The sequence below is a fragment of the Columba livia genome, chromosome 9 (assembly GCF_036013475.1).
Source record: "Columba livia isolate bColLiv1 breed racing homer chromosome 9, bColLiv1.pat.W.v2, whole genome shotgun sequence".
Lineage (NCBI taxonomy): Eukaryota > Metazoa > Chordata > Aves > Columbiformes > Columbidae > Columba > Columba livia.
The window spans coordinates 14,717,978-14,742,161 of record NC_088610.1 but is presented as its reverse complement, the minus strand read 5'-3'; the positions used below and the strand labels follow the sequence as shown (position 1 = coordinate 14,742,161).

The following is a 24,184-nucleotide window of genomic DNA, read 5'->3' as shown; positions in this document are numbered from 1 at the left end:
ACTTTTTTATCTTAAGATGTAAAGTTGTTAGTATTTAAGATGCAAAATAATATACATAAAAGATGAAAAACATGTTAGTGCATGCATCATTATAACAGATTCATAAATTAGAAATTACATTCCCATGTTCCGGGCTTCTGCTTGACTCAGATTTTCTTCAGGTCCAACAATTTTTATATTTCTGATAATGTTCTTGGCTTTTTCCCAGAATTTCTTGATGTGCTTTTCATGGTAAACCTCCTGTAATCATGTTAACATTGTTTATAGTAAATTAAAAGTACAAGTTGCTGTGAAATCATAAACATAGTGTCCAAGAACACATTGTATTCTATCCTAAACAAACAGATGGTAAACAGTATTTGAAGATATTCCAGTATATCTGTCATTAAAATCAAGCTCTTCTGTCCAAAATTTTAGCAAAAGAATCCAACATCAGCAACTGAAGCTGAACATCCAGAATAATGATGCAAGACTCACAGACTGTTTATGTAGTATTTTTTCAAGATTTTTTTTATGATCTTCAAAACCCATCCTACAATCTCAGTGGCACATAGGAGGTTTTTATACCATCCCAGATGGCTTTAGAGAAGGAGCTGCTACCTGTACTCAGGTGGACAGTCACAGTCATTGTTTCTTTAAAACATAGTCACAGTGATTGCTTCTTTAATTTATAATTACTCTACCTCTAATTTAAGAGATCTCAGCTGCATGCAATGCTTCCAAACCAGTGCCCTCACTTGTAGTTTTGGCATATTATGGCTGACTTTAGAATAATTAAAATATTGGGTGTTGGATTCCCTCCTGTGATAAAGAGTTGTTCAATCTTTTATATTTTTTTCAAATATCATATGACATCTGACTGAGGCCACAAAACCTAGCAGAGCCTACAATTCCTATGTGCATATCTCATTTATACCTTCAGCGTTCCCTTAGAAAAATACACCAAAGGCCTTAAAGGTAAGCTGTATTTCTATTACTCAGGTCTTTTGTGCTATGGTATCAACAGTAATTCACACCAAGTGAAAAAGGGCAAAATTATAATATATTCCTCCAATTTCTCTTGCAGCATTTTTTCCAAAAAAACTACATCTGTCACCTCATTCATGAAAACAGCAATACTGAAGTCACTGGTGAAGTATCAGCAACATTAGATCATTAGGTAATAAGCAAAAAGCATTCAAAAAAACATTCAGAAAAGCAACTCATCTGTACTGCCATTTAAAATATACCTGGACACACCAGTCTTTCCCACAGTACCCAGCAGGAGCACCAAGAGAAACATAAATACACTGGAGTATCAACAAGATGAAAAACAAATCCGATGTCAACTCTTGGATAACAGTTATTAACAACATGCTTTAACTTCTGGTCAATCCTGAAGTGGTCAGGCAGTCAAACTAGAAGATCATTGTAGGTCCCTTCCAACAGAAACTATTCTTTTCTTTGTCTGTTACATTTTCTTATGACAATTAGTACTGCTTCCAGAAGCATATGCTTAAAATTTTTTTCATTACTAAAGAATCTAAGAATTTCTTTAAACAGACTTCAGTAAGCACTGCCACAATTTCATTTAATGAGTGTATTTTTCCACTTCTGCATACTAAATTCTGAGATTATCTCTTCCTATGCAGTTTAACTGTGTACATATGTAGAATCCATACACTCCCACACTCATTTTCATTCACATCATAACTTCCAAATTGAAGCTTTACACAACAGTAACATCATACTTACATTATTATGAATGAAGATACTGAGTGTCTCCTTTGGGTAGTCCAGAGACAACAGTCTGTCTAAAAATTTAGGTAGGAAAGGGGTGGGTTGTTCAATGAAAACACCAATTTTTACTCTTGGATATTCCTAAAAAAAATGATATTTTGACACAACCAATAAGACTTGCCTCCTTTCTAAGATTAGTTATATTAAAACGCAACTAATGTCATGTTGTAGGAACTTAGATTCCAAAGAATCAAAGACAACTAGCTCAAAAGTGCTATGTCCCATATTTATTTTCATTGACTTCACTAAAAAGGCAAAGATAATGGATTTAAACTCTCTGAATTCCAATAACAGAAACAGGAAGTAGAAAATAATGTGTTATGGTTTTCAATATTCTTACTTAGAAAAAAATAAAGCAGCAAAAAAGTATTTAAGAACTGCATGGCAAATTCATTTTTTGAAAGCAACATACCTATATATGTTAAGTTTACAAGAAAATACAAGGAAAAACAGGTTTTTATAAGTAAAGAATAAATACCACAAAATATTTAACTCATTTGTATGTTAAGCAAAAGACTACAATATCCTTCCATACAATCATATGTGCTGTTTCCCCCAACCATTATAAGTGGGCTCTGCATTACTTCCCTACTCAGTGATTTCATCAAGACCTTTGATGAACTAACTAGAGCTTCTCTCCTTGCATCCAAGGATGCTGAAGTTCTATGCATCTTATTTTAAAGTGAATTCACATCTTTTGAACAGTCACATTAATTCCTGCTTTGCCTGTGCTTGATATAGAGATCATGACCACTAAAACAAACCTAGACAGCACTTTTGTGTATTCCTAAAATATACTATTACATTATGCAAGACAAAGAAATCTGACCTTCAAAGGCCTCCGCTCTTACACAAAGAAATGCACTGATTAAATAAAATTTTTTTTCCACCTCTAAAGCAGACAGTTAGTATAAACGTCTAACCCACTACAAGGCTCGGAGAGAAACCTTATATGAGCATAAAAGGCTGCAAGTTAGCTTTCCGTAAGCAAGCCAACACCCACTTGAAAAGTGTCTGGATAAACCATCAGTGCATGGTGAGATTTCACAATGTCACTGTCTGCATCGGAAATTCAGAAACATACTGGCAAGTGCACCAGATCGGAAGCATTAGGAAGCAATGTTTACCCTGACTGCCTCCTATTAGCAAATCCCATATGTACTCATGCAGACATCCTAATAACTTCAGAACAGACAAGTCCACTGACATGTCTTGAAAAAAGCAACTGTGACATTCTCTACCAAACACTCCATCAACGCTGGTATCACGGTAAGCGGTACCGCTGATTGTGAGCGATGAGAAAAGCAGCGTGTGCCATTGGGCTCACTAAGCTGAGCATGCACCAATAATAGAACTGCTGCAATCATTTCTTTGGCATATTTCTCTAATTCTAAACCATTTTCCCTTTATTCTCCGGGACAAAGAAAACCAGGTTCAGGCTGGATCTACAAAGGTTATAGGGACAATCAGGAATTACTAACACTCCTTCAGTACAAAGAAGTGTGAATTGCTTGGCTCTACACCAAAATCTCATGAGAAAAACACTGTTTAAAAATCAGGAGCAAAAGTCCCTGCAAACTGCATCTCCTTAAAGCAGAGAGTTGTCTGCTGCATCTCGCATGTCTGCTGCATTTCTACAGAGATGCATCTCTGCTCCATCTCCTCAAATAAGAGAGTTCATCAGCTGAGACACTGATTCACCAAACCATAAGGAGTCGTCACTGCACAATCTGAATCTAGGTCACAATGAACAATTTTAATAACCAGCATTTTGAGTATAGCAAGTTAGAAGTTTTGATTCTTTTCAGGTGTGCCTCAGCAAAAACACTTCAGAAATACCAAGTCTGCACTGGGATGTTAGATTTTCTCTGACAAATTTTTCTCAGTTTCACTAAAGTCATACACTTGCCTTTTAAAGTTTACCTTTTCACAAGCAGTAGTTGAGAATATGACAACTTTGGAAGAAATACAGGACAATATCTCAGTATGACTACACTGAGCATAGTCCAGGAACCCCTGACACAAGTTGCCAGTGAAGCAAGAGGATGAGCAAGGTCATCCTTTCCACCCGCACTGTGAAGTCTCCACACCAGTAACAAGCAGGTCTAGGGAAATTACATTTATTGTCCAATTTAATTTAGGTTTTAGCAAGAAAAAAAAAAAAAAATGAAACAAACAAAAAACCCCACTAAGAAAAGTGGCAAAAATGTACACTTATTGAATCAAGCTATGTTCTTCAACTTCCTTTCCATTACCCTGCTTCGACTCTCGGCAAGTAGCTAACTTGGGGGTGGCACAGGCTGCTGACATTATGACATTAGTAGAAGAAAGCAGTTACTGAGTGTTTCCACACATTAGCTGTGATCAGAGCACAGGAGGTCCTGCTTCTGTGAAAAGGACAAGGACTGAGCAAAAGACTCTGCATATGTGGCTCTCAGCTCCTTCACAGGTAATCCCAAAGCTCAGGTTTTCACCAGCCATGCTCTCAGCACCCCCCTCACGCTGACCACAGTAGTGCCTTGGGCTCTTCTGCTCATCCACAGCAAACCAACCTACGCAACCCGTGGCAATGCTGCCCCCATCTCTGCCTTGCATGGACCTACCCCTGACCTGCACAGAAGGAGGCATATCCCTGCACTCATGATGGAAAACAGCATTATTTCAGCTTGTTGTTCTACAGCAGAGCTGATCTGGTTTGTACTGCTAAAGTCAAGGTCTGTAGGTAAACCCAGCCCAAAACATTGAATCCGCAACACCTGAGCTCATTGAGTTAAGGATCCATTCATGCCAGAATTCAGCTAAAGGAACTCAAAGCCCAAAACCTAGTTGGTATCAACAAATCTGATTCTCTACATGCTTATCAGAACAACATGCAAAATGCTCAAAAGATATGAGTGTATCAATGCAGAAATTTAAATAAAACAATATGGTAAGAATTATTAGAAGCACAGAGCTGCTATTGCTCTTTTCAATGAAGATTTCTTGTTAAGTAGCAACCAGCCAGGCCTGAACAGAAAGCACGTTCAGAAAATGAAGTATTGCTTTTACTCAGAAATGCCTGAAGTAAACACTCCCACTGAGGCCAAAGAAAAGTCTCGTTATTTCTGCTGGCAGAGTGGGTGAGGTATGAAGTCCAAAGAATTAATTACAGTAAGGAAGGCACATTCCAAGTAGATGCACATAAACTATAGAAAGCTTTCCAGTAAAAAATTGCAAGTTACTTTCCATTACTGGCTTTAAGATTTAACGACTCCCCAACAATGTTTTAATTACCAACACCATTAGGAAAAACTCAGACAACTTCTTTTGTTATGTAAAATTGATGTCGGGAGTGCAAACACTATTTCAGTAGAACACCATTTGAATGTTTTATCTTCAAAAGACATAAAAAGAATCTGAAAGTTATTACAAATCTAGCAATAACTTAAAATTTATATTCCAGTCCATAAGCTGCTTATTGTCCAGAAATTCTTTCACTTTGTGCTTTCATTACAAAGATAACAAGCCACTATTTCTTTCATGCTATCCTTGACATGGCCTTCTAAGACCTGTTCTCATTCAAATCTTCAATACGTAACAGATATGAAACAGCTGCTGGAAACAGCCTGTTAAGAATAATCAGAATGTTCTTTTAAGCACAGGCCTTACATCTTCCACATGGTAGATCTTGGTATTTACTCTGTCTAAAATTTACTGAGTACAAGCTGATATCTTCATAAAGACAATGAAGACATCATGCTGGGAGCCAAAGAGCCAACGTTAAGTTCCCAAATATTGGATATACTCATACACCTAATGTGTACATGTATGTGTGTTCTGTAAGAATTCTGAAGATTGTACTGATATCTGATTTCAATTACATCAGATTTGTTCTATAGAAACATATTTGCATATACAATACAGATATTTGTATCATCCTTTACAAGCTAAAGCAGTTTTGACTATTTCTCTATATCTCTCAGAAAACAGTAAGTGTAACCACATTACAGTTAACTATTAATCTCTAGTTGTAACAGAAATTGTTGAACTGATGCATATCCAGGTTTTTTGTAGTTCTGCACTTAAAAAATCTGAAATACATAAAGAGTATTTTTATCTACATCCTCAAAAATTCTAATTATTTACTTGAATCTTACATGACTCAAAATTGATTCATTCAAGCTTAGTGAACACAAGTAAGCATCTGGATGGCTTTTGGGGACTGCATCATCTTAAGTGATATTGGGGAAAGCTACATTAAAATGCATGCATAAAAATATTTCTAAAAGTAAATAAAAATTCCATCTTTAGTTTCATATACCAGAAAACATGCCCCAAAGCGTCTACAAGACATAATATTGGGTACTGAAGCTACTTTGCCTCAGAAATCACTATACACCTATTAACTGCATTCAAACAGGTTTTGTTCTAGTGGAAAGTACTCTTACCGTCACTGTTGACAGGTCTAGTAAGTCTAAATCACAAATACTGCAACCCGTTTCCCGTGTCCAAGCATTAGGAATATAGTTTCCCAAATAATTCAAGTGAATCTGGTAAACAAATGAACAATTCACATTAATGAAAGGTGCATGCAAATAGTGATTTGTACCTTTTAAAGAATTTGGGCTTATTCATTGAATCTCATATCTACAGGCAATTGACTGTATTTTTAAATTTCCAATTAAAACAAACAAACAAACCACGAAACAAATAAGCATACAAAAATAGCTGGTAAAAGCTTTTTCTTCTTCTTTTCATTTACAAAACAGGTTATATTCTCCTAGCATCTACATTTATTGTTTCAGTTAAACCAAAAATCTGCTGCAAGTGTAACTATCAACTAAATGCTTGTACAACTTACAAAACACAGATTACAGATTATACAGGTCTCAAATCTGCATGGCGTGATTATGAGGGGAAAAAAAAAAAAAAATCTACATAGTTTAATTCTTTCCCTGAATCTGAGAATCATCAATACTTTACACAAAACACAAAGAGTGACCATATGAAAAACACATAGAAAATTTAGAGGATACATGCCCAGACGATGTATTTTTGACAGGCTATGCCAAAATTCAGAAGCCAGCCTGAGGGACACATTTTAAAGCAGCATCTAGCTTCTTAACACATTTCAAACTGGCACTGAACAAATTATGTATCTTTTCTGTCAATGGGATGCCCTGTCGTCCTGGATTACACTGGAAGTTTGTGCAGAACATCACTCTTCTCCACTGCCATTTGCAATGGGTAAGGGATCTCATCTGCTGGGGAAAGTCAGCCTGAGGAAGGCTACTATTCATTCCTGCTCTACTGCTCTCATAAAAAACTGGAAGGAGAGAATATTATTTTGAATAGAAAACCCTCCAGTCCAATAATCAACCTGGGTTTTATCATATTTTGGGTGTTTCTGCACGTTGAAAATAATTTCAGACACATTATAAACAGAATTACTTGAACTTAATTTCAAAGACGTACAATAAAGTGGACAAAAATTAATATTTCATAAAAGAGACATGCACTTGAGGGGAAAAAAGAAAAAGAAATAATTCCATGTTAGGATATCAGGATAATTTGGTATCCATTTCAAGGTGTCTCTGACCAATGCTATTTACTAATCTGCAAATTGAAGAGATTAAATACAAACCAGAGGGTTCTTATAAACAGAACTTTTATTATTTGGAGTTAATTCTGGGAATTACTTTCATATTAGTTTATTTACCTATTAGAAAAAAACATTTTCCAATCTATTACACTATTGTCTTCTTAGTACTATCCTATGTTTAAAACAGACTAATCTAGTCACATTGGCAAAGTGATATATAACAAGTTTCCTTTCTGCTTTTAAAACTACATCGCTATATGCAGAGATTGAGTTTTGTTTAATGTAGCGTAACTTGTGTTAGTATAAAGAGTTCCAACCTAAACTGCTTGCCCAGCTGTAAAATACAGCACCTTTCTTTTCACTGGCAAAGTGTCAACAAAGCCAGTGATGAGAGATAACTTGAGGCAAAAATAACTGTAGCAACATGGAAGAAATCGGTCACATATTTCACTGCTACTGAGTAGATATAAGCCAAAAGATAACAGGATCACTATATTCGCTAATTCCAAAGATGAAATTCAGTGCAAAAACTAAGCAGCAGCAGTTATTGGGATATTAATGAGTTTGAAACTTTATTTCATTCTCCTGGGAGCAATTTTTCTGAAAATAAGGAACTGCAGTAAGGAACACATACTTAGAAGAACTTAGGCAGTATTCATGCCCAATCCTTCAGCCAACAGAGGCTACTAGAAATGATACACCTCTACACTTTTTTTACAATTTAACAAAAAAATGCAACTGCCGTATGATCAAAACTTAGCTGTTTCTCCCAGAGAAACTGCGCCAGGTCCTCTGGACAACTGAATCCTTACACACGGTCAGAATCTGCCAGAACAGCTGTTCCACAGGGCAGACAGTGCTCTACGATGAACCAAAGCTCAGGAACTACGAGTACATCGCAAGCACTGATCAGTGACACTTCTGGACAACACCCTCAGACACATGGTGTGCACTGTGGGGTTGTCATATACAGGGACAGGATTTGGACTCTATGATCCTTATGGGTTCCTTCCAACTCAGGACAGTCTATGATTCTATGAAGATGCAACAACAAAAACTAGCCATGCGTGTGTGTGTGTGTATATATATATATATATATATATACACATGCATATATATAGATATTTTTTGCCTATATACTATATATTTTTTTATATATGTGTATACAAACACACACCAAGTTCTACAGTAGGATCAGATGTGTTACTGTTTTGTACCCCATCCTGCAACTCTCGGTTAGATTTCTTTCCTCCTGAAAACCTGTTCTTCTGATTATCATTTAATAACCAGATAGACATTCTTCAGTAGCTTCAAGAACTGTTTTGTGACACTGAACAAATTAATATAAGCTTACTTGCTTCTAACATCTCATGCTACAATAAATTTGGGAGCAGAATGAGTTGTTTCAGCACTGACATCAAGTTACAGTGACAGCAGAATAACATGATGGAGAGAGCTATTAGCATGGGTTTCTTTGCAATTGTTATTAACATTAATTGGAAATGAGCAGTGGTTGTGTGCTATGACTGTTTCAGACTCTTCCATCATTGTTTTGCCTCTATTAAAATTGACATGTTTGCACAAAAATAAAAACAAACTGCCACTCACTTTAGTTGGACCATTTCCATGAACAGTGATCGGTAACGTGTCATACACTGAATTCCTTGCTCTCACTTTTCCTTCTTCAAATTTCAAAAGGACTTCATCTGCAAATCAATGAAGATCATACAGTAATAAAAGTTTATAAGTAAAAGCTAAAATTTCTGAGTTATTTCAGTTCTTCCTGATACCTTGCTGTCACTATCATTGTGAATGTTACTTATTTAGAAGCTTTTGTTCGTTTTTTAACTAGATCTTGAATTCTAAGCTCTTTATGCTACATAAGGTTACATCAAACTTCAGAATTTGTCATCAGTAGCCTTCAGTATTTGAATAAAATCTGCTTTAAAAATAAAACTAATTTTGTGCAAATGCTATTTATAGAGAAATTATAGTTATTTCAGATATGATAAAAAAGTTGTTCCATAATTATAGGTTAAAGGTAAGAAAGGAAGTCTGCACAGATATCATTTTTCAATTTAAATTCATGACAGTTGAGTAAAGGAACTTCTACATTATTCCACATGCTATTTCATTATGTATAACCTTTTGCTTAAGAACATCTAAAATGCAATTTTAATTACCATACTCCTATAATTAACTTTGTAAAAGGCAGACAGAAAAATGGTTCTTTGTGTTTATTGCTAACTTCATTTATTGAAACTATTTTTTCTATTTTAATCAATGGAAGAAATCAATTAATATTAAACCCAAAAGACTTGTAACCAATCTGGTTATCAGGTTTACCCATTCAAATATATCTTTAAAACATGCATATGTTTAGGGAATGGTATTCACAGTTGAGCAAAGAAAGCATTAATAACAGTTAATAAAACACATAATGTGCAAATCCCATGCTTACCAACAGCTCCATTTAGGGTCTGGAAAATGGTACATTTGTGATCCAATGTAACGTTAAAGCGTTCCTGAAATAAAAGTACTAAAGATGTTAAAGCATTTTAAAAAGCAATGTTTTTAGAGTAATACTGCAGTTATAGGGCAGTAGCAGCAAGCAAGCAGGCAAAACTATGTATTCAGCTCTCAGACATAATCTTAATTATATATTGTTAAGTTTTTCTGTATTCCTGAGTTGTGCAGCCCTACAGCAATCAGTTTTATGTATACAAAAACTTTAATAAAACTTGCAGGATAAAGGTCGTAACTCTCCAAAGAAACTACAGTTTGGCAGTACAAGCTAAATAAAACTTGTGTCTTGGCCAAGCAACAAAACATACTGTGTTTCTCAATCTCAAAAATACAAAAGCCAAATTTAAGTATTATGTCAGAAAACACTAGCGGGTTTAAAATGTGTTCCTAATATTGTATTATTAATCCTACCTAGCTGCTTATTTGAAGTACCACATTTTGAAGTTTTAACATGTGGATCAAAGCATATAACCCTTAAAACACTCTTAAAAACTCTTATATAGATAACATACTCTGTTTTGGTCTTCTAAGATTTGGTTACATGTACCACAGCATAGGACATGACCATACAGATAATAGTGCTAATGTATAATACAGTATCCTACACTATGCCATGGAGGCATTTTGAATTGCAGCGCAGTTGTGCGCTGTGCAGAAGTACACATTTTTCTCCAGAAGACAATCTGTTTAGGCAGCTGATTTTATTTCTTCTGACTTTGGTGCAGAGTCAGCTTTAAAGCCTCTACACCCTGTCCTTTCAATTGCATATCTAGCTTCTGACTTAGCTTGCATAAAATCAATTCAAACATTAAGGGCTGGAAGGAATGTCCTATGAGGAGCAGTTAAGGACTTTGGGTTCATCTAGGCTGGAGAAAAAAAGGACTTAGGGGTGACCTCATTGCTGTCTACAGCTTCCTGAGGAGGGGACATGCAGAGGCTGGTACTGAGATCTGCTCCCTGAGATCCAGTGACAGGATGTGTGGGAACGGCTCCAAGCTGTACCAGGGGAGGTTTAGACTGGACATTGGGAATCTTTTCTTTACCAAGAGTGGTCAAACACTGGAAGAGACTTCCTAGTGAGGCGGTTGATGTCCCAAGCCTGTCAAGTGTTGAGGAGGCATCTGGATAATGCCCCTAATAACATGAATTTTTGTTCAACTCCCTGAACAATACAGGGCTGACCTAGGCGATCATTGTAGGTCCCTTCCAACTGAAATATTCTAGTCTAGTCTAGTCTAGTCTGGTCTATTAACTGTATCTAAACATGCCTGATTGTTTCACGCGTAACTGAATGGAAAAATGTATATGGATTTCAGAAACTTCACATCTTCCTAAGCTAAAACTCAACCTCGAAATTCCGCAATATCATATTCTAAAAATCTTTTTGCGTCAATACATTGTTAACTTTCCTTACTTTTTCCAGCATCAGGGCCACGCCTCTGACATCTATCATGCTTTAATGCTGCTACTCAGCAGAGAACTTTGTTAAGCTAGGGCACTGAGAGGTCTTCACCCAAAATTTACGATGTATGTATCTTGAACTTATCTGCACAAAAAGCTGAAGTGTCAGAGGCAGCTGCAGGCAGGATCTGAAATGGCAGCAAGCCAAAATATAAAACACTGGATCAGCAAGTAGTTCAGTGACACCCTGGAAAAATGCCACATTCTCCAGCCGTCAAACTGCCAAGTACATGGCACCCTCATTGAGATGAACGTGTCCAATCGCATTCCTCACACCTATTATTTCTAATACTGAAGACAACCTGCTTGGATCTGCAGACAGTCTGAAATAATAGATCAAGACATGACCCTTTGGAAGTCTGTTCATTAGTCCTACAGCGGGAACCTCCAGAGAACAAACACAACCATCAACACAGCACTCCGGAATAAAGAGACATCACTGCTTTTATTTTTATCTCCTGATGTTTTATGAGGAGCAATATGTTATCTCAAGAAGAAAGAAATGAGAAAGCCAGTCACTACCTACCCTTGCCAATGGGTCAACATAGATTTTGGTGTAAAACAGCTGGTCATCATCATTATCCTGCAGATTCCATTGCTGCACAATACTATTTATATACGGAGCATAACCAATAAATCCTGCAATATCACACACACACAAGTTATTTCCATAAAAAGCACTACTCTGCCAATGCTGTCCACCAGTCAGGAACTTCATTCTGACTGTTTGGTGCCAGCAAAGGAAAAGTATGAAATCTATACAACTTGGCTCAAAATACAGTTTTCTTCCTATGATATGTACCAGTTCTGTTGTGAAGGGTTTATAATTAATGGTTATTTTTATATTAATGTTATTTTAGGTGAAAAAATAGGAAACAGATCTGTTTAGGATGGCCCTGAGAACTACAAAGCATGAGATTAGAGTACTACTGTTCCCAAAAAGCCTATCTGTGGAAAAAGTTTCATTTTCATCAATCACTTCCTGCTGGCAGAGAAGCCTGAATCTAATACTGCCAGAATTACAAAGAGAATTCAACTCAAAACCAATATACATTAAGTTTAAGCCAAAGCAAAAAAGATAGGGCAGATAGGTGAGGTAAAAAAGGGAGGGAAAGGAACAGGTACAGTCCCAGATCTATACATTGTCCAGCACCATGTACCTCGGAGAAGTGACATTCTGTGCTCTGTATCAGTTAAACCACATTAGTCAGGAGATTCTGTGACCCAGCTAAACTGTGCCTTTAAATAGCACATACTGCTTTGACTGGGCTTGTACACTAGATTGTTTCTGAAGTAGATTCAATCAGTGGCAAATGGGTCATCCCTGCACAGCATTTCATTGCAAGGCACAGCTGCTTGTTAGGCAGTTACTTTATCTACCTGCTTTGTTACATGGGATTGACAACTAATACTATGTAAGTTTGAATGAAAACTATTCTTGAGCACAGAAGAGGAGCTATTTCAGTGGGGAGGGAGAGTGGAAGAGGAGAATGGCAAATCCAGTCCTCGATTTTATACTTGGGGAATTCAAGAACAGTTCCACAAACAAATACATAAATCAGATAACAGAAGTGAGCCATGTTCAAGTTCAAGAGTCTAATGTGTTCAAGAATCGCACTTGCCTCCTGAGTTCAGGAATCGTTTTCCACTCCGGACAACAGGATACTTGTCAGCTAGCCTTTTATCTGGCCAAATGAGTCCATCTGCTGCAAACACCACTTTATGATTAGTTTCCTGAAATTTCTTTAGCAGCTCTTCAGGGCCCCCCGCAAAGATAACATCATAGCTAAAAATAAATAAAAGATATCCATTAGATTATTTTTAATGCTGCTGTGTTCAAAATGACAAGGGGTTGGACTATTCAAATATTAAAAATCATACAGACAGCCCTTTTATTCTGATAAATGACTCATTAAATCATGCTTTGCAACCATGTAAAATCATATACCCTTCTAGGAGAAAAATTTCCATCAATACTGTTTATCCAACACAGTCTCCCTTTCTTTTTACATTCTTTTTTAACCTTCCATATTTTGGACATTCTTTTTGCTTCAGATTTTGTCTACCTTTCTCATTTCATGTATTTTGAGTAAAAAAAAATACATTTTCCCCTTTAGAAAACTGTTTATGGGTTTAAGAACCAAAACCAAAACAAAACAAACCCCAAACCAAAAACTTAGCAGTTGAAATAGAGTAGGACTGAAAGATTATTTGATTCTCACTGGGAAATTCTAGATGATCTTGTTCCAAAACACAATGGCACCAGCTTGCTTCTGAAAAGTCTTATCATGAAGGTACTTAGATATTTCTTAGTAAAGTCTAGTTGCCCAGAAACTTAAACTGTATAGCATCCACACAATATACATAATATATCATAATATAATATGCTGACAATAATGCCATAACATATACAATTTCTCCTTCAACCTCTTTAATGAGGCAAAGACTTCAGAAGGCTCTAAACTTCACAATATCTATCTACAAAAAAACTTCACCTGCCTATATATGTTCATCAGAACTGACTCCCAGCTCCTATTGCGGACAAAGACCTAATGGTGGAGGGCTCATCTCTAAAAACTGCAGTTACACACAGCCAAAGGTCACCACTACCCCAAAACAGAAAGAAGCATGCATGGGTTTGCCAAAAGTCACGTGAGAATATAGTATCACAACCCTAGTGGTTTCTTGTTGTTAAACCATATCTAAATCAATGCCCCTGGGAAACAAGCAAGCAAGCAAGCAAGCAAGGAAAAAACCAACTTCAAAATATGTGTGATTAGATTATTCAGAGTATAAGGTTCCTTTGCTTGTACTTTAGATCCACATATAAAAGGCATTAATGTGCAAACCACTTTGAGGTTCATTTTACACAGAATGAAACCATGACACACTAGTATTGGAATCACATAATAGACTAACCTCTGTCTGTATGAGAATATTTGGATCTGATGGCAGCATCTCAGCCTCACAGCTTCCTCAGCTGGATGCACGTATATCCTTACTGTATACATTTACCTTAGTAACTGAAAATCATCGGCCCTGATATAGGGCAAAGGAATGGCACAGCTACCAAAAATCAAAAGGTCTAGCCTTGACTAAGATTCTGTTCTTGCATAGTCTTTTAGCTGGGCTAAGAAGGACAACAGTACCCACACTGGCAGTACACAGAGCTTTTTGCACCGCAATGTATTAATCAGCAAGAGTACCAACAGATCAACCATTACTGACTTGTGGTACTTCTTTATTACAGTTCTGAAATTATTTACAATGTCCATTCTTCAAAGGGGATTTCATGCAGTTGGCCTAAGAGAACTGAACAACAGCTGGCTTACAAATGCAAGAGAATACTTCCACCTCAGAGCAAAGTATGAGCCTTGGAGAGGAAGTGTGTTATGTTGTCTGTATAAAGTAAGTGGCTTTCTGAAAGCTCTCACTGCTTTGTTTTTCTGTAACTTTGGCAGAAGAATGTATGAAAAAAATAGTGTACATTTTGGAGCTTCCCCAGTTTTGCAAACACTGTCTGTTTCTGCCCAAATACACAGGAATACACTTCCCTCCCTTTTCCATTCAATTGGTGTAGCCCGATTCAAAGTCAGAATGAGCCTGAAGAACAAGCAAGAAACAGGAGACAAGTTGAATACAGACAAAACTAGAGATTTGTCTGAGGCTTTAACTTAATAGCTCATGGCAGGCTGTGCTTCTCCTCTTTTACCAGGTTGGTGCTGCTGCTGCAATCACTTACAGCTGCAGGAAGAAACCAAACACCCCTGGAACATTGCTTCCAAGGACTTTCATTCTGGAAAACCAAGCCAAAGTTGAGCAACATGCTGGGCTAGACAGAGGCTAGAATAAAAAAAATAAAAAAAATAATAAAAAAAAACAAACAAAAAGAAAAAAAAACAAACAAAAAAAAAAAACAGTGCAGAGCTGCTAAGCTGCATTACCAATTATTGTAAACTTTACACACTAATGGATATTATGCAGGAGAATGAATCCAGCACAGATATATATTTTCCACTAATTTTCATGGCCCTCTGTTTTGTCAAGAGGTGACTTACTGCCACCAGACCTCCTCCCAGGCAGGATCTCCACCAGCCTCCCCATCAGCTGCTTTATGAGGCTCCTGCCTTTCCCTCCAGGCAACAGGAAAACTTCTAGAGTCAAACGAAAACCTATAAATCCATAATTTGTCTTGCTTACCTTCTATGTCAGATTATGTTGTCTATCCAGCACCCAACTCCTACTGTAACAGAGGATTCACCTCAGGTCTACATCACTAAGACCATCACAAAATGGGTCCCAGGACTATCCTTGACAGTTTATACTGTTATTATGGGTGATACACATTACTTACTTTTACCAGGACTTCAAAATTTGACAGGGGAGAAATGGACTGGGTAAATCCAGGAAAAAGCAGGCTGCCTTGGCAAGCTGGAAAAACTCAGACACTCTTTTTATTTATTCTTCATGAATCCTTCCAACTAAGTAGAAAGCAAGAAGGGGGGAAAAAAAAAAAAAAAAAAGGCACACACCAGTAACTTTCCACGACTCCAATCCCATTTCCTGAATCTCCCAGATGGCAGATGCTTGAGGCTGGAATCTACCCAGCTACGGGCTCAGCACTCCCAGCAACACAGGGAAACACTGAGGATAGCTCAAGTCCTCTAGAACTGAACATGCAACTCCTGAATCCACAACTTTTACAACTACAAGGACTTGTTACTATTTGAGCTGTGGGTTAAGAGCTTAAAATACAAACAAGAGAGGGCTTACTAGTCACCAGCAATTCAGGTCCTGTATCTCATCTTATTTAACTGGGCTGTTCACCCACACAGCTGTTTTGTCATTTACACCATACCGTCACCAGGATCACACCTTAGCCATTTTGAGATATGTAAAAAATTGTAATTATCCTTTACTTTCTGACAAATGTTAAAAAATAATAATTAAAAAAAATATATAAAAATAAAAGGGGGTGGCTTCAAGAATCTTCCATGATACAAAGAGATGGTTGTGGGAGTTCTGGATGAACAGTCACAGCATCGACTATTTTATCCAGTCTACACTGGCCATTAGCCAGTTCAATCTGAAATTGTCCAAAGTAAACCAGTTGTTAGTTCTTGCAAAAACAAGCTGAATTTATATAGCGTTCCATCTACAGGCAAAGCATTTTGCTATCTGTACCTAGACACAAGCTGTCCACAGAAGTTCAAACTTTTTCCGGAATTGTGAGATATATTAAAAAGTGTTCAAAAGCAAGAAGCTAACTTTGTTAAGAAAACAGTTCACTATAAATTATTTGCCTAGTTACAGTAAGTAAACCAGACATTTCCTTTCCCTGCCCTCAAGATTAATATTCCAAATGCTTCACAATTAATATAATAAAAAACACTTGAAAAAGAAAGGAAGTTCGCTATATTTATCTTCTCCAAACTTACTGCTACATTGATCAACATTTAAATTGCAAACCAGGATTCCTGGAAATGAAAAAAGCTCATTAGAATTAAAATATAACGCTAGAATGAGCAAACCATTTTTTTCTCCTATCTGGAATCAGTTCCACCAGCTTTAAATCAATATGTAGTTGGGATTATGGACCTCAAAAACTTGAGAGGCCTTAAATCCTGTGATTTTTCATGGCAAGAAAGATTAAGGCATCTGCACTTCAACACACATGGTCCTCTGTACTTTCCAGGAGACAGCTTGCCCCTCCAGAGAACAAATTTTGTTGGAGAAGAATTAGAGCTATACCCAAATCTGATAACAGATTTGCATATTTTACCATATAGGGAAAAAATACTGATGAATCAGGATAATAAATTTGAAAACAAATAAACTCAATGTAAGTAGGAAACATTTGGGAAATATTTGATTCATCTGAGTGTTTAGTAAAGACAAAAACCTCCCAAATAAATCTTAAAAAGTTTTAGTTATTGCATGATCACTAGGACAAAATTATGAACAAACATGTAGTAGATACTTTTTGCACTTACCAAATGCAAAACTGATCAAGTCAATAAAATTCAAAAACAGAACGTGCACCTCCAAACTCTTTTGTTATTTTTACTGTCAATTAACCATACAAAGAAAATATTCAGTGTAATAAGTTTCCATTATAAAGCTTGGTCATCAACTGGCTTGCTAGCTATAATCTGGCACCTGCAGCAGCATTGTCTCTCCATCCTTCTGTCGTAGAGACAGCACAAGCATCAGAAGCATATCTGGCACCAAGCTTCTCGTTTCAGTTCTCTAACATGTAAAAGAAGTTCTCTTAAGTGCTTTCCTCAGGGGCCCATCTCCAGCTTCCTCCGTACCACTGTTATTTCAATGGAACAAGATCATGCTCTGGTCCCTGCTGGCCACTTTATTTCTGGAGCTGCTTTTGCTCTCCCCCATTCCACACTCCCAGCCCACAGCCACGTCCTGCCACGTCCAGCACAGCTGAACAGGGAGAGGACAAATGCTTGCCTAAAAGCCCGTCAGCTCCCAGTAACATTTTTTCACCCCCTTGAGGCAGCAGAACTATGAACAACTCTCACATCTGTAAATTCATCAAAAAGGATTGCTCCAAGAGCAATCTAGTGTTTTTATGAATGAAGAAAAATGGAAGCACAATCTCTCAAATAAACAGCAAGGGAGAAAAGCAGCATACAATTTTCAGCATGTCACAACAGCATGTCACTTTTGCATGCCTACCCAGACTAAACTGTAAAGGCAACAAGACAGGTTTGCTCACCATTCAACAAACATTACAACCAAGTCCTCTTGATCAGCATAGCTTTCTATGCCTTCTTTTAGCAGTCGAACTTTCTGCCCTCCACCAATCGAGTTAGGCAGCTCACCACCTTTCCACTCTTCACCTTTTCCTAGTACCTGGAATAAGAAAAAACCCACTTTTTGCTAGTACCCAAAACCAAGAGGCTTTTTAAAGCAGACCCTTATTGAAAACAGATGTTAAAGCAGAAGCAACACATTAAAGCATAACAAGCCAGCATTTCCAGCATCATAAGTTTTCCATGTCTGAAGCAGCATTCATCACAATGACATCATTGCAAAAACATGAGAGACACATTTCTTAACCAAATAAGAATTGGAAAATTGCCTTCTACCACCATTTATTCAAATGTGCCTCCTTCAGAAGAAAAAAAAAAAAAAAAAGGGCAAAAAAAGAAAGCTAATAATTGTTTCAAAATTTGTATTAGGAAAACATTCTGAATGAGACCTTTAAAAGTGAATATAATCACTTTAGGAACTGTAAGTATAAGAGACCTTGGTGGATCAGGGTATTGCTAAAACAAATTGCAAGCTCCAGGCTTTCTGAAATCCCTCCAGAACACTTCTGTACAAGGGAAGGATAGGTTCCTCAATGTACTGCTAGCTGCTACAGTCAGCTAAGTAAAACTCCTCCCTAGCCAAGCACTATATCAAATTACATCTCAAAAAAAAGAAAAAAAGCCCTGAAACTTTTTGTGGGTTTTGAACATAATGTTTTTGAAACTTATAAAACCTGAAAGAATAGTGTTTTGGACAAATCTGCAGAGCTAATAGATGTATCCAGAGCTCAGACTTCTCAGTTGCTTTAATACAGCATTATCATATTAGGAAAGGTTCTCTCTGTCTTCCAGATTCAGTGGTAGAAGTCAAACTTCAGAGACCCAAATAATTTCCTATTTATAGTGTAGACACTGTGGTAAGTAAGCAGAAAAATTTCATAATGCCATCTGAATTCCTGGATTTTCTCTTGCAGAAGCCATTTGTGGGGAAAGTTTAGAAGAACGTTAGTGCCCTCCCTTTTTCCCAAGGTCAGACGGAGGCCAACCTCAGTACGTGACATAGAGAGACATGGAGCAAGGCAGAAAAAGCTGGCAAAAATGATAGAAATGTTTTGTCCTCTCAGAGAATTACAGGTTCCTGGGAAACATAGTGAAACTTTCAGTTGTGACCCTCCCTCCTTCCCCACAGCTGGGATCCAGCCTTGTTTAAGGAGGAGGAAGACATCCGAAGCTCTCTTGAGTGCAGCGCCACTTCCACAAGTATTCATGCAAACAAAATCAGTCACACAGGAAAATGAGGCTGTATGATGAATCATGACAAAACCTGCAAGTGACTGAGGATGTGGATCACAACAGTTCCTAGGCAGTGGAAGAAGCCTCCTCCCATGGTTGTTCAGAGGGGGTCAAGCAGGTAAGTAGCAGGGCCATGTAACTGCCCTGCCTGACCCCAAGCTCTATAATCATTTTACTTTGTTACAGCATGCAAGGAAGCTAACGCAATTTTAGTCACTACCACACTATTTCCAAATAAAGGTTGTATAGTATGAATATTTGCTTGGAAAACATACGATACCTTTACTGTGTAGTTGAAGTGCTTTGCAGTTTGCATGAAACGGTGAAAGCCATCAGTTTCTTTAGTTGCTACAGTAAAAACTAGTAGTTTATCTGAAGGAGAAAAAAGGAAAATGTATTAATATGTTTTCAAGCCACAGTTTATAACAAAAAATGCACTGAACGACACTGGATCGGGGGGCTTTATGACTTCCCTGAATCTCATTCAAAGAGAGGAGGCAAATACACTGTCATATTACAGGCATGAGAGATTATCCAACAAGAACAAGGACAAGGGTGCTGTATTTAAAATTATCCTCAAGAAGAAGAAGCAAACAAATCTGTCTAGCCAGTAAACAACTAGCTCAAGACATAAAAAAAAAAGCTGGTATGACTACTGGACAGGAAGGACTCGTTAAAACAAAAATAACTTACTACTTTTCAGTCTGAGCTAATCCTGTGACCTCTTACCACAGAACTGAATGGTACCAGAGAACTTCACCCAACATCAGTAACTCCCCTGAAAATGGTTCATATTCTTCACGCAAATAGGGCAAAAACCCAAACCATGGAAGACAGTCAACCAGGACCCCAACAAGCAGCATTTAGTGCTTTTAAGTCCTTGGGCAGAAAAAGAAAGATCAAGGGTTTTGTTTGATTTTTTTTGTTGGTGTTTTTACTCAGAGCCTCTGTAAATTATAGCAATGCTAATTTTGTCCTCTTACTACATTACAGGTAAATGACCGTGCAACCAATTTCCTTTTCATATCCCAGGGATTCTGACACAGTTCAAATGAGGCCATGAATTCCCACTAAACAGCTTCCTGATTAAACTACTGAACAGCATTCAGCACCCCTATGCAATATGCTGCATAATCAAGGTACATAATTCAAAGCTATGAGACAGACACTCCCCCTATCTAACATCCAGTATTTAATCAAACCAGCCTGCACACCAGAGCTCATTGCAGTTCCCCAGTTTGGTCCAAGTTCAAGCAACAACTGCCCTCTAAATAGAGCCTATGAGATCAATCCTTACAAGAAAGTAAAAATAATCACCTCTAATGAGCATTCCAGACACAGTGCCTGTTGTTTCATCACTTTCCCAAAAAACATCCTCTGGGTTTATCTTCACCAGCACAGTAACATGTGCTGGAAGTGGCTGCTGTGAAAAACATCCCTATTAACCCTTCAGCCTTGTCCACCACCACAGACTTAGTAGCCATCAGACACCTGAAATGTCACCCTGAGCATATTCAAACCAATAACTGCTTGCCATTTTGTTGTATTTGACATCAGCGAAATTAACACACAAGATGACGATCTGCTTCCCACTGTGCAGAAGAAATGCACCTTGCAAATTACTCATGCAATGCCCTGCAGCAAAGTACCAGAGTACTTCAAGTACACCTCTGTTCAGTCAAGCAAAAATACCTGTAGGAGCACAGACTGTTTGCAGAGTAACATAAAAACACTTGTTCTAATGAAATTCAAGTCTGTCTGAAATAGCCACAGCAGACAAACCATGGAGACCAGTCTCAGGAGTCACTGATATTTTTTCCACTGAAATAAGGCTTAGATTCAGCCCTAGTCAACAGGTCACTTCCAAGAACATTCCTACCAGAGCAGACAGTGGTCTGGCCAGTCCATCCTCAACAGCAGCTATAACAGTGCGAATAAGCAAAAGCAAGGATAAGACAAGCTTATGTGATGTTTTCTCTGCTTTTTCTACCAGTCTCAGTTTACGGGGTTTCCTGACCTGGATGGGGTTTCTGCACATTCTGAAACAGACAGTCCATTTTGTGACCTTGCTCTTACGCAGCACTCCTTGAACTGATGTAACCTTCAAGCACTGACAGCACCATGTGCCCAATACCCACTCCACAAAAAACGACCTTCTGTGCCTTGAGCAAGGCTCCTCTGGGTTTTATCTGACACTGCCCAGGTTCTTCAACTACAGACAACATTTCTACTTGCCCTCCCCAATATGTACAATTTGCAGATTTCTCCACCCCTGGTGGGTTTTTTTTGCTCCTTTCACTCAACAGAACTGAAGTAGTGAAGATGTGAACTACTGGCTCTGCTGAACCAGACTGAGACTCCCGCGATACAACACACAGCAAAGAAAAAACTGGAAATACCTGAAATGCTTGAATCAACTAGAACAATCAAAACTTGGGGGAAAACAGTTTTAGGAGATAAATTGCTCCATCTTTTTCTCACTTAAGTGCTAGCAGTCTTTGGCAGACAAGAATCAGAAGAAAATCCCATGAGCACATCTCAGCAGCACAGGAAGACCTCCATAGAGGATTCGAGTGCCATGTGTTCACAGATGCACTGACTCACAGACATAAAAACAGCAATTATAATTCGATACCTTCAAAATCATCATAGGTCATGCAATCTAAAGTAATTCTACAGGAGTCACCACAGAATAAATGAGAACATTTTATCTTAGACTATGACTAAAACAGAACGGAAGACAGAGGATAGGATTTTTCTCTATGGAACAGATTAGGTTATGATCAATTTTTTGTTTAAGCACTGCATTTTCGAATTAGAGGGAAGTGGAAAACCTGATTGTACTAGACTGCATTGCCAAGCCAAGTGAATCCATTGTTGAAAGTTTCCTAGGTGACTGGTCAAGCACTGACTATAACTGCAGAATTTGGTTTCACACCTAACCCTTCCTGAGGAATGCTAATAGCAACTATTTCAAAAATCTGTACTTGACGAAATGAGGTAGATGACAAGATATGAACTGCATCAGATTCCTCCCACCGTCACTAAGTCTAAGTATTAAATCAACATACATGTACAGTCTGGCAAGCAAATAATAATCAACCATTCTTTTGTGGGATATTGTTACTCTCTTTTAATAGAACTCACAGGAACTCCACCTTCACATTGTTCACATATTTCAAGATTCACTATGGAACCTGGTATGTTACTTGAGTTTTGCGAAATAGGAAGAAAGAGAATGAGGTGCCAAATCATAAGGGATTTCAACCTGAGCTATATAAAATGGAGAAAGCTGAGCAGACAAATAACGCTGTTTATATTGACATGAAACTGCAAGAGAACCTGTATTAAATTCACAGCCAATGAAGCAATCGAATTTGGCTGCCTGAGTCATGTTTGCAAGCAGTCACAGAACAAACAGGAACCTATTTTTATAAAGGTATTATTCACATTGGAAATGTTTTCTTCTTAGCATACTTGCCAATGTTTGTTGTTGGTTTTTTTTTAATTACAGATGAAGAGCTTTAAAGGGCTTTATTTCCATGTCTCTGCTACACCACAGAATTTAAGGTGCATGTGGAACTTAAATAATTTTTAAGTGCAGCAGAAGTACAATTATAGCATATGGAGTCCATTTAGAATTTAAGTTTCCTTCTAGACTATTTATTCTTTGTGGGTTTTGTTTGTTTGGGGTTTTTTTTGGGGGGGTGTTTTTTTTCTTTTTTATGGGTTTGGTTTTTTGTGGATTTTTTTAAAGTAATCTCTGTCTCACCAAAGAACAGAGAAACATGCTTTTTTCTTCTATAGTGTGTGTGAAAAGACAATACAAAGTGTATCGAATGATAGTTACCTTGGCATACTACAGACATTATTAACCAAATTAGGAAAGAAGCACCGTTCTTTTCTAGATAGCAAGACACTGCAAAAATATAAATGTAAATCCAGTAGTCTCCTGTGACTTTATTTAGATGTAAGTGACAACTTGAACCAGTTTTACTGGCAGAGTTCCACTAAGCGTAACATGAGAGATATTTGTTTCTTCCTGTGGAAGTTAATGACGAGAATGCTTCTGACCACCAAATACTTCTCCTGATTTCTTTTTAAGTTCATTCACTTTGAAAAAATATATTCCTTGTTTGCTATATTTAGGTACAACAGCCCCTCAGAACACCTGTCCCATTTGGGCCTAGTAACACAAATTCAAAATGACTTTCATGAACACACAAGAGTGTAACTGCGAGTACTACCCAGACCCCAGGGGAGTAAGCTTATCCAAGTGCCGTTTCCATTTCAGGATGTACTCAGCATTTTAGCTGCAGTGACCCACAGTATCCCTGCTGTGTGGAGCAGGTTTGGCCACACGAGAGCCCTGTGATGCGGAGGGTCAGCACACCACCAGAGCCCTGACCACCAGCTGTCACACGTAAATGTCACACCCAGAGGTTGAGCGACTGGCCCAGTGTCCCCAGCAGCATCACTGTGCCTGCTTCAGGGCTCCAGCTGTGCCATGAAGACCCAAGCGCAGCAGCGGAAAGCTGTCTGCAATTACTCAGACCCCAAGTCACCATTGTGGCCCGGTACTCCCCAGAGAGCGAGCCACAAAATTCTCAGTCTTCACAAAAACCCCACAATGAATTCTTGCTGCAGCTCACCACTGTTCTGGCTCCACCATCCACTTTGGGACAAAGCCCTGCCCTGCCCTCCACCCAGGTGCCTACCCTAAGGAGCTCTATTGTATGGCATTACATATAGACTCGAGCCATCCACAAAC

The 24,184-nt window shown here is 37.9% G+C and overlaps 1 protein-coding gene across 2 annotated transcripts in view; it reads right to left on the bottom strand.

The window, feature by feature from the left end:
- The window catches only part of PLOD2 (procollagen-lysine,2-oxoglutarate 5-dioxygenase 2), a 51,711-nt gene that overhangs the window by 15,707 nt on the left and 11,820 nt on the right, over positions 1–24,184 (bottom strand). For both annotated transcript variants that reach the window (XM_065073953.1, XM_065073951.1), the window contains exons 2-10: positions 19,694–19,785; positions 18,084–18,220; positions 12,970–13,133; positions 11,874–11,986; positions 9,822–9,885; positions 8,969–9,066; positions 6,207–6,308; positions 1,735–1,860; positions 119–240 (exon numbers count right to left, since the gene is read on the bottom strand). In XM_065073953.1, the coding sequence (XP_064930025.1) occupies positions 119–240; positions 1,735–1,860; positions 6,207–6,308; positions 8,969–9,066; positions 9,822–9,885; positions 11,874–11,986; positions 12,970–13,133; positions 18,084–18,220; positions 19,694–19,785 (1,018 nt within the window). The remainder of the gene's footprint in view (positions 1–118; positions 241–1,734; positions 1,861–6,206; positions 6,309–8,968; positions 9,067–9,821; positions 9,886–11,873; positions 11,987–12,969; positions 13,134–18,083; positions 18,221–19,693; positions 19,786–24,184) is intronic.